The sequence below is a fragment of the Scylla paramamosain genome, chromosome 46 (assembly GCF_035594125.1).
Source record: "Scylla paramamosain isolate STU-SP2022 chromosome 46, ASM3559412v1, whole genome shotgun sequence".
NCBI lineage: Eukaryota > Metazoa > Arthropoda > Malacostraca > Decapoda > Portunidae > Scylla > Scylla paramamosain.
This window is the reverse complement of record NC_087196.1, coordinates 9,711,846-9,723,357: the sequence shown is the minus strand read 5'-3', so window position 1 is coordinate 9,723,357 and position 11,512 is coordinate 9,711,846. Positions and strand designations below refer to the sequence as shown.

The 11,512-nt window shown below is 38.8% G+C and overlaps 1 protein-coding gene and 1 long non-coding RNA gene across 3 annotated transcripts in view; one reads left to right on the top strand and one right to left on the bottom strand.

The window, feature by feature from the left end:
* The window catches only part of LOC135094720 (eukaryotic translation initiation factor 2-alpha kinase 3-like), a 14,989-nt gene extending 4,774 nt beyond the window's left edge, over positions 1-10,215 (top strand). The window contains exons 5-7 of one of the 2 annotated variants that reach the window (XM_063995053.1): positions 5,415-5,600; positions 5,930-6,097; positions 6,343-10,215. In XM_063995053.1, coding sequence (XP_063851123.1) covers positions 5,415-5,600; positions 5,930-6,097; positions 6,343-6,558 — 570 coding nt within the window. In that variant the 3' untranslated portion in view covers positions 6,559-10,215. Of the gene's footprint in view, positions 1-5,414; positions 5,601-5,929; positions 6,098-6,342 lie in introns of those variants that run through there. The other variant, XM_063995054.1, reaches the window with a different exon arrangement.
* On the bottom strand, positions 1,951-5,515 carry LOC135094721 (uncharacterized). Its single transcript, XR_010263952.1, has 2 exons — positions 5,380-5,515; positions 1,951-4,965 (listed from the first exon to the last, which is right to left on the bottom strand). It is a non-coding gene; the product is annotated as an uncharacterized LOC135094721 (long non-coding RNA).
* Positions 10,216-11,512: the final 1,297 nt, after the last annotated feature.

The following is an 11,512-nucleotide window of genomic DNA, read 5'->3' as shown; positions in this document are numbered from 1 at the left end:
CATTCTAAAGTCTCCATCTGATGTTCCAGTGAGGAATTTTGATATAGAAATTGATGGAATATTGAGTAGGAAAGAGCAGTTGTTCCGTCTCACCCTGCCTTGACCGGCTTGGTGGTACTGGGTCTTGTGGCAGTCACTTCACTGAGTTAATAATTATTCAGCTAATAGAGGAAAGTTTAGTTATCTTCATACTGTCAATATTTAGGTGTACTGTTTTGTTTTGGAATGTAAGGTCAAAAATAGGTAGTGTCCATGCTGTCAGGTTTATAATTACTGTTTTGTTTTGAAATGTAGCAAGGTTAATTCAGCCACAACATGATGAATGGTTCCGCAGAGTGGTGGTTATTTCACTGCTGTTTGTGGTTTGTCTCTCGTTGTCTTTTACTTTCAAGTCTAGGAAGTTTATTTGATTAGTATTATTATTATTATTGTTATTTTATTTATTTTTTTACGGTTTTGTTTTGAAATGTATCAAGGTTAATTCAGCCACAATGTAACGAATGGTTCTACACGCTGGTTATTTCACTGCTGTTTTTTATTCGTCTTCCGCCGTCTTTTATTTTGAAATATACCAAGTTTAATTCTTCCACAATTTGGTGAATAGTTTTTCACTCGTGTTTATGGCTTAAGATTGTCATTCATTGTCTGATTGAACAAAATGAAGTACTGACACATTCATGAGAGTCTTTCATTCTTATGTCTACTTTCCTCAGAGCTTCATTAGTTGTGATGGATGGTCATTGACATGTGACAGTTGATGCAGAGACACATCCCAGCCAGGCTAAGGAAACACAACAAACTTTGCTTCTTTGACAGCTTTTGCAGTCAAGCTTAGTTTTGTTAGATATTAACAAGTTCAGTGATGGCTAGTCACACACACAGAACAATTAGCACAGAAACATCCCAGTTAGGCAAATGAGACAAACAACACTAAACACTTTCTAAACCAAACTTCTTGTCCTATCCACTCCTATGCTGATGATAGCACCCTGCACTTTTCCACATCTTTCCATAGACGTCCAACCCTTCAAGAGGTAAACATATCACGCAGGGAAGCCACAGAACGCTTGACTTCTGATCTTTCTAAAATTTCTGATTGGGGCAGAGCAGACTTGGTATTGTTCAATGCCTCAAAAACTCAATTCCTCCATCTATCAACTCGACACAACCTTCCAGACAACTATCCCCTCTTCTTCAATGACACTCAACTGTCCCCCTCTTCTACACTGAACATCCTCGGTCTGTCCTTTACTTATAATCAGAACTGGAAACTTCACATCTCATCTCTAGCTAAAACAGCTTCTATGAAGTTACGTGTTCTGAGACGTCTCCGCCAGTTTTTCTCACCCCCCCCAGCTGCTAACTCTGTACAAGGGCCTTATCCGTCCATATATGGAGTATGCTTCACATGTCTGGGGGGGTTCCACTCATACTGCTCTTCTAGACAGGGTGGAATCAAAAGCTTTTCTCAATCATTCATCCCTTTCTCTGGTAAACTCTGGAACTCCCTGCCTGCTTCTGTATTTCCACCTTCCTATGACTTGAATTCCTTCAAGAGGGAGGTTTCAAGACACTTATTCATCAATTTTTGACCACTGCTTTGACCCTTTTATGGGACTGGCATTTCAGTGGGCATATTTTTTATTAGATTTTTGTTGCCCTTGGCCAGTGTCCTTCCTACATAAAGAAAAAAAAAAGGCTTCTTTGACTGTTTTTCTTTCTACTTTGAAATCAACTTTAGTTTCCTTATAATTAGTATGTTCTGTGCTGCATTCAGTCATTCAGACAGCACTCAGACACATCCCAGCTAGGCCAGTGAAACAAACAAACCTTACTCCTTCAATAGCTTCTCATTGTATTTTGAAGTCAAGGCTGATCTTATAAATGAGTAACTCCTCTGATCAACTGTCACAACAAACACATCCCAGGTAGGCCAACAAAACTAGCAACAAACTTTACTTCTTTATTTTAGGGGGATATATATTGAAAACAATACTCAAAGAAATACAACAGCAGCCTTACTTTATATTATGGAGCAGGTGGCACCGTTGCATGTAAAATAGAAACTTTTACTAACGCGTAGATTTCACTTATGTACAGCAGCTCCTCACCCTTACAACAAACAGTACTGTGGATCTCCGAGATTGCAAATAAGGGAACTGACAATGGTGATGAGTCAAACAGAATCCAAACTGGTCTTGAAAATGTCTTGGAATATTTTGACACTTACAGTACAGTGGCCAGCATTCTGAAACACCTTGCTCTCTCACCACGACTATTTTCCAAGGCCACAGAGATGATTAGCCAGGTTCTCTAGAGTATTTCTCCTGTTAATAATGTAGAAATGTTGTTAATCTCTCACTAGAACCATAAAAAAACATTCATAAAACTCATTTCACTTTAACTAGAGCCTTTTGAAAGTAGTGAAAGTATGGCGCAGAAGTGTTTCAAAATACAAGCAAGTTTGATAAGACAGATGCCTTTTTTGAGTGAAGTGAATATTCTTTTTAGTTTACATTTGTTCTCAGTTATAAAACTTCATATGGAATCTAAACCTGGCTTGAAAGAAGGTTTAATGTTCTAACACTCACAGTATAAAGCTAGTTAAGATTGAAACCCTTTTGGAGTGGAGCAAATATTCCTAGCCATTAGTTTAACTTAAGCTCTCTGTTATAAAAAGTCTCATGGAATCCAAACCCATCTTGATTTGATTTGTACATGTATAAAGGATCAAACAGATGGAAATAAGGGAAACTTCGGTCAGCTCTCTTGAATTCAAACTTACCTACAGTGAATACTCTTACTCAGTTACCAAGAAATGTCAGGTGGAAACACACACACACAATGGCCACGACTCACGTCCCAGATAAATGATGTTAATCCTTTGTTAATTGTTTTTTCAGCCTCATTACGCAGAGTGTAAATTACAAAACGTCATGTTCAAGACGTGTGTTCCAACCCTGGCCTTGTTCTTTATAAAATTAATTTTGTACACCAGCAGCTCATGTGGTGCTCCAGCTGATAATAGACCACTGTGTTCTCTCAACCTAGGAAAGAAGGAAGAGCTCATTGCTTTTTGTACTCCAGCTGATAATATTAGAGCAGGTGCTGTTTTATTCTCTCAACCTAGGAAGGAAGGAAGGAAGGAATGGTCTTGCCTTTTGTTCTTAAGCTGACAATATTTGACCAGGTGCCGTTCTCTCAGAATAGGAAGTCCGAAAGGGTCTTGCCAACAGTATCACACCACATGCAGTTCTCTCAAAATAAAAAGTATGAAAGGGTCTGTAGCTTTTTGTAAGTTAAAAAACACACAACAGCAAAGTGTTGTGGCATCAATCAGTGCTACCTCTCCCACCACACATTTGCAAGGAGCCAGGAGTGACCTCACAACCTTCTGGCATTGACATAACACTGTATGCACCACAGGGCCACCCAGCCTGCTCTTACTCTTTCTCTCTCTCTCCTCTCATGACTTACACCTAATCAAACATTGCACAGTAGATCAGAATTGTTTTTCACCAGATAAGAGATCGCAGTGACTGGCAGAAGTGTCTCTTACGTGTGTGTGTGTGTGTGTGTGTGTGTGATGGTAACACTGGTGATGAGAATGATGTGGGAGAATTATATATAGGATGTGATAACATGGATATACATGAGTGTGAGAGGACATGAAGAAAGAAAAGAGGAGGAGGAAAGATTAAGAGGAGACTGTTCCCTGTTACTGTGGTGTGCCGAGGTTCCTGGGGTGCAAGAGGGTGGTCCATGAGACTCCCTTTCCACCATGGCTGAGAGTGTGAATGGTGTGTGCGGTGATCTTTCCACCAGGGGCCAACAGGGCTGAGTGTGTGCATGTGTGTGTGGTGCTCTGTCTGGGCTGCCCCATGTAGGATTGCTGGTCTGGTATGGATAGGAAGGATATGATGTGCATATACATGGTTGAGGGAAGTGTCAGGGCAATGATAGGGAAGAAAAGGAGGAGGAGAAGGAAACCCAGATGTGGACAATGTATTAATTCTTCTCTTACCCAAGATGCAAAAGACAATCCTGGTTTCCATGCTGTTTATAAAGTTTGTTTTTAATATAAATTCTGCAGTTTTGGCAAGAAGTTTATTTTTCTGATAGTGTAATTATTTTTCCCCATTTATTTGCAAGTAGTTCAATTGTGTTTCTCTAATAAAAAAAAGGGGAAATGTTGGAGATAATGTAGTAAACTTTGGCAAACTCCAGAAAACAAGAAAAATTTTGTAAACACCAGAGAAAAGAAAAATCTGGTACACCCCATTTGAAAAGTAAAGAAAAATTTAGTCAGCTAGTGAGAAAACAAAATTTATTAATAAACCAAAGAAAAATTAAAATCTTAAGTAAAAAGGAAAAGCAAAAAATAATAAAGTCCACTTGAGTCAATAGAATAAACACACAAGAGCAGTAATTTAACACTCAATAACGGAGAACTGCATGGTGGGAGGAGTGGTGGTGGGCGGCAGGGCAGGCAGCAGACACAAACCCTTTTAGTACGGCATAGAGACCCACAAAACACAACACTATTCCCCGGCTGCCTTCACACAGACGGCTGACAACTAAACCATCAAGGAAACACAAGATAAACAGAATAAGTTAACCACAAAAGCTCCAATAAGTCACTAAAATAATCCTCACCATCAACAACAAACAAGTCTGATATGAAGGAATGTAGAGAGTTCCTCGAAAATAATAACCAGTTCTCTAAAGATGCTAAGGATGACGTGTGACTGGCTGACTGATGGACTGGCTGGCTGGTTTGGCTACCTCTCAGTCGCGTCACTAAACAAGACTTGGCCCGGGGAACTAAACTTGAGTCCTCTAATAGTTGTGCGCCACGAGGGAAGGGGAGCGTGTCTAGTCGATCTCGTACACGTTGGTCTTCATCTGTGTCTCTTGGGAGAAGGTGATTGGGGCGCCGTCTGATGTGCTCACCACTCCCAGCACCTGAGGGACAAAAGTCATCACTCAATGGAACACTTAAAGGAGACTGTGGGTGGGGAATGTGATGAGTGTGACTGACTGGGCTGAGACTGTGGGTGGGGAATGTGATGAATGGTGACCGACTGGGCTGAGGGGAATATAGATTTTACATGTGTTAGAGAACGCAGAACTTGAATTGATGGTGTATTGTGATGAAACTGATTAGAACTGTAACTATTTTCTCTCTCTCTCTCTCTCTCTCTCTCTCTCTCTCTCTCTCTCTCTCTCTCTCTCTCTCTCTCTCTCTCTCTCTCTCTCTCTCTCTCTCTCTCTCTCTCTCTCTCTCTCTCTCTCTCTCTTTCTTTATATACCTAATCCTTCTCTCTCTCTTTTGCCTCTTTCATCCAATATCTCTTTCTTTCTCTCTTTCCCCCCTACCTCCACAACTAATTCTCTCTCTGTCTCTCCTGCAGCCCTCCAACATTTTCTTCTCCTTGGAGGGCAAAGTGAAGGTGGGTGACTTCGGCCTGGTCACCACCATTGCGGAGGAGGAGGAGCAGCAGGCCGCCTACACGCCTGCCACACACCTGCAGAGGTTCCCCGCTGAGCGCACGCATACTCATCGTGTTGGAACTCGCCTCTACATGAGTCCAGAGCAGGTATGTGGTGCTAGTCTAACCTAACCTGCATTAACCTAAACTAACCTGACCAAATCTAAACTAACCTAACTAAACTTAAATTACCCTAACCAAACCTAACCTAACCTGATCTAACCAAACCTAAACTAGACTAACTTCAGCCTAAACTGACCTAAACCAAATCAAAATGAACCTAAGAATATGTAAACTAACCTAACTTAAACTAATCTAACTAACTTAAACCAAAACTGATCTAAACCAAGTCAAAATTAACCTAAGAATATGTAAACTAACGTAACCTAACCTAACATAACCACACCACACACAGTCACCTCTCTTGTCATTGTCAGGTGAGTGGGCAGGTGTACGACTACAAGGTGGACATCTACTCACTGGGCCTGGTGTTCTTTGAGATGCTGGTGCCCTTTGGGACGGGCATGGAGCGCCTGGCCGTCATGACGCGGCTCAGGGAGGAGCTGCTCTTCCCTCCAAAGTTTGAGGACAACTTCCCTGATGAGGTGAGACAGATGGGAGGAATTGGTGAGGTGAAGCTGATTGGTTTGTGTTTTTACTGTAACTTTTAAAAAACAGCAATTCTCTCCTGATCTTTCTGTGTTGATGCGTGAGAACAGCAACTTGTCCTGACCTTTCTGTGCCTTGATGTGTGAGAACACCAATTTTGTCTTGACTTCTCTGTGCCTATTGTTAGCTGCAGCAAACTTTACCAACTTTCCCGTGCCTTAACACACATCCCGCCCCGCAGAGCTCCCTCCTCAAGCTGATGCTGTCCCGGGACCCAGTGTGCCGCCCCACCACACGCGGCCTGAGAGCCCGGCGGCCGCTGCGTCCCCTGCAGGGCCGCAGCGTGGAGGACATCTTGCCAGAGGACCACTTCCGCCTGTCCCGCCAACGCTCCCACTTCACCGCCTCCTCCTCTTCCACTACATCACTCTCCACCTCCTCCACCACCTCCACTTGATGAAGTATTCCTCCATGAGTTGTGTCATGAGTTGTAATTACAGCAAAATCCCTCTCATCCGGCATTCGAGTATCCGGCAGCTTCAAGTATCCGGCACATTTTTCCCCGAGCCTTAAAATCAATAAAAAATCAATGTGTACTCATAAAATCGATTAAAATTCACACGCGAGGCATACTTTGTCCCCTCGCTACCAGAGCACTCTGCTTTGCACCACCTGTGGCCCACTGCACTGTGTTTACTCAGTGACTCAGTCCCGCATGTGCACTGTTTATCGCCTGACGCCTTCATCATGCCTAAAGTTGTAGAAAAGAGGAAGCGTGTTGTGCTTACACTTAAGCAGCTGATCTTTGTTATGGTAAGATGGGTGAGTGTAGGCTGGTGATTGTGGACATAACTTCACTTCTATTCAAGTATCCAGCAATATTCAAATATCCGGCATGTCGGCGGTCCCGTTGATGCCGGATAAGAGGGATTTTACTGTATCATTCTTTTTTATCCTTCATTTATCTCTGCCTCTTCCTCCTCCTCCTGCTCCTCCTCTTCCTCTTCCTCCACTTGATTGAACATTCCTCTTGCCTCTGTCTGTGTGTGTGTGTGTGTGTGTGTGTGTGTGTGTGTGTGTGTGTGTGTGTGTGTTTTTAATTAGTAGTATTATGAGTGTAAATAATGTTAAGGTGATGTGTCTTTGGGGGGAGAGGCAGGGGAATGTATTGTGAAGTAATGAGTGATGCTATTCCAGATACAGCTGTGATATTAATGGGTTCCGGACACACACACACACACACACACACACATACACTAGGGATGGGCCAGCATTTCTACATTAATTTCACTCATAAACAATTTTAAATAACCTGAGACATCTAATATAAACAACGGCAGTAACGTAACTTACATTGTAATTCATTATCTACATTTACACTTCAAAGATAACTTCCTCCCTACAAAAATCTAACATGACAACTTCTCATGTGAATTATATTGTAGGTTTAAATCTTGTAGGGTGAATATTTTTAAAAGTTTACCAAATGGGGCATTGAAAAGTTGCAGTACATTAGATGCACCTATGTTGTTGATGTCACAAGGGGTTCATAGCTAGTCTTGGCAATACTGATACAATCCTTCCATGCTTTTAAGGGTCTTGTATGGTCTTATTGTTGTTTAAGCAGCTCTGTATGTAAATAGGTAGATTTGGTATTGTTATTTATTTATTATTGATTTGTTTATTTATTTATTTTATTTATGTGTTTTTTATTTGAAAGTAGCCATATTCTTAAGGTTTTTATGGTTCTGTTTATTATTATTTGGGCTGTCCTGTGTTTGTGATTGCTGGACTGATATATAAATGGGTAGTTTTATTATTATTATTTTATTTATTTATTTTTTTATTATTTTTGATATTTTTATTATTTTCTTGTTTATTTTTGTCTTATTTATTTAGCCTGCCTGGCATACAGTTAGATTTATTGTTATTTTCTTGTTTATTTGTTTATATCGTTTTATTTTATTTACTGTTTGTTTAGTTAATGATTTAGTGTTATTGGTATTTTTTGTGTTTATTTGTGTATTCGGTTTTATTTATAGCTATATATTTATTTATTTTTATTTATTTATTTTTTTTAGTTTAGAGTCTGGCCAACAGGGAAAAACTAACAACAATTAACCCAAAATTACAATTACTATTTGTATATCATTACTTTTCATATTAAGGAGACTGGCCAAGGCAGAAAAAAAAGTTCCTGAGGTGTCTAATACTCCTCTTTTGAGATAGAAACACTGACAGGCAGAGTCCCAGAGTGCACCAGTGAAGGGGTGAAACAATGACAATACTGCCTGGCTCTTGCACTAGTGAGGTGGACAGAATAGGGATGAGAATAAAGAGAAATTGTCATAGGAAATACAAACTGGCAGATTTTAGAGTGTAACAGTGAAGGGGTTGAAAAAGTGGAGGTACTGTTTAGCTCTTGCACTAGTGGGGTGGACAGAATAGGAGAGGATTCTTAAAAGTTTGGCATTGTTAGCTTGAAAGATTATACTTGAAAGATTATTACATGTTGAAAGGACAGAATAGGGATGAAAATATATAGAAAGTCTTGTGAAGATACTGGTTAACTCTTGTACTAGTGAGGTAGACAGAATAGGAGGGCATTCTAAGAAGTTTGGCAGTGTTAGTTTGAAAGGCGATACTTAAAAAGACTTATTACATATTTAAAGGACAGAATAGGGGTGAAAATAAATGAGAATAAGTAGAAAGTCTTGTTATCAGGGGGACATGAGAAAACTTTTGGCAGTGTTACTTTAAAAGTCAATACTTAAAAAGATTACTACATATTTAAAGTAACCGGTGATACTTAAAAAGATTACTACATATTTAAAGTAACCGGTGATACTTAAAAAGTTTACTACTCATTTAAAGAACAGAATAGGGATGTGAATAAGTGAAAATAAGCAGAAAAGTTTGGCAGTTTAAGTTTTAAAGAAGCATTAACGCTTAAAACAAAACGACAGAACAGTGAAGATAAGTGAGAAGCCTTTTAATAAGAAGAGATTCTATAAAATTTACCAGTATTAGTTTAAGAGGTCATAAAAGATTACTATATATTAAAAGACAACATTAGACCTACATCCATCACACAATGGCAAAACAGGTACAAACAACACGAGATCTTCAGGTCCCAATGAGAGTGTTTGTATTTGTGGTGGTAACACTGCACGCCAAAGACACCTCATATGTTTGTTTGCTGCCGAACACTGAAGGTTGACTTAGACGTGTGGAATCAAACAGCTGTGTGCGTTGTGAGTAGTTGTGAATACGTTACTTATGCCTAAAAAAGTGTGCTAAAAATATCTGTGACATTTAGGTGAGTTAGAGAGGAGGTGAAGAGACAGAAAGAGGTGAGATGAAGCGAGATGAGTTTGTTACCGACTTTTTTCACCTCACATCACCTCTGTCTCTCTCCTGAACCTCTAAAAAAATATGTATAATGCATTTAGACAAGTTAGGAAGGAGGTTAAGAGAGAGAGGTGAGATGAAGTGAGAATATTCCTATGTATTTTCTCTCATAACACCTCATATCACCTTTTGTCTCCCCTGAACCTCTAAAAATATCAACAATGAGACATTTAGACAAGTTAGGGAGGTTAAGAGAGAGAGAGGTGAGATGAAGTGAGATTATTCCTGTCTCTCTCCCAGCTTAAACTTTCAAAAATATTTATAATGAGAAATGTAGACAAGTTAGAGAGGTTTAGAGAGATAGAGGTGAGATGAAGTGAGATTATTGTTTTGTTTCTTGCCTAACACCTTTCTCTCTCTCCTTCTCTTGGCCTCTGCCTCCTCAAAAAGAGCCTATATTAATGAACTGGTGATGGTACGTGCCTATAATAGCTTGTAACAACATTTCATCATAAAATCTGCCAATCAATGCTGGTTGAATTATAATCATTGTCATTCCTCATGCTAAGCTTAGTATTATTATTATTATTATCATGTCATGCATTACTCTTTTCATTTGTTTCCTGCACCGTCATTTGTGCAGGAAATATCATGATGTTTTGGTTGCAAGAGTCCATGTATATATAGATTGAGCCATCGTATTCATGTTTTTCATTGTGTAGTGTTGTAAATATACTTTATCTGTAAATAAAAAATGTATCATATGACATTTGTTTATTTTATTGTATGTGTGTTAGGTTAGGTTAGCATAGTCTATATACAAGCTCTTAGCAGTGCATATATATCACAGACACATTGTTAGACAGTAAATTAATTTGAAGTAGAACCAATTGTTGTGTGTGTTAGGTTAGCCTATTACACACTTATCTTAGAAATATTCCTTTGTACATGCTTATGTACCACAGGCAGATAGACAGTGATTAGGGAGGTGGATGGAATAGATGGTGAAAGAGTGAATATACTGGTTGACTCTTACATTGGGGAGGTGGACAGAATAGTGGTGAAAGAGTGAATATACTGGTTGACTCTTGCATTGCGGAGGTGGACAGAATATTGGTGAAAGAGTGAATATACTGGTTGACTCTTGCATTGGGGAGGTGGACAGAATAATGGTGAAAGAGTGAATATACTGGTTGACTCTTGTATTGGGGAATTGGACAGAATAGTGGTGAAAGAATTAATATACTGGTTGACTTTTGCATTGAGAAGGTGGACAGAATAGGAGATGAAGGAGTGAAGATATTGGTTAACTCTAGGGAGGTGGACAGGTAGTGAGGTGTGCACCCACTTCCCCTCCAAGGATTCGAGGCAGCAGATTCATAGAACATGGTGTAATGGCCTCATGAAGTTTCTAGATACAAGAGTTGGCAACAGTAAACTTTGAAATTTGAAAGTATAAAATATAGAGAATAAAAATTCCTTCTGATAGTAAATGAATAATAAATTTTGAGGCATTTAGGTTAGATGATAACATACGAGTATATGATGGATTTAGGCTTAATAAAATAAATTAAGAAGAATTAGTGTTTAGATTACTGTAATAAGAATGGATCAGTAATCAGGTTATTAACGCAAATGTAATTGTGAGTTTTGAAAGCAAACAAGTAAATAAATAAGTGCCTAAATAGATAACGGATGAACAAATATATATATATATATATATATATATATATATATATATATATATATATATATATATATATATATATATATATATATATATATATATATATATATATATATATATATATATATATATATATATATATATATATATATATATATATATATATAAAATAAATAAATAAATGGCGGCTCGTTGGAAAGAGTGAAAAGTTGCTGCTGCCTGACACTTTAAACAGTCAGTGTGTCGCCTCTATGGGTGTTGTTAGTACGCGTATGTTTGAACTCCCAGCCTGACAGAATATTTTTTTTTTTTGTGTGTGTAACCACGCCTACACAGTGGCTGCCAAGGCTTACCCATGAGTTAAACCTTCTTT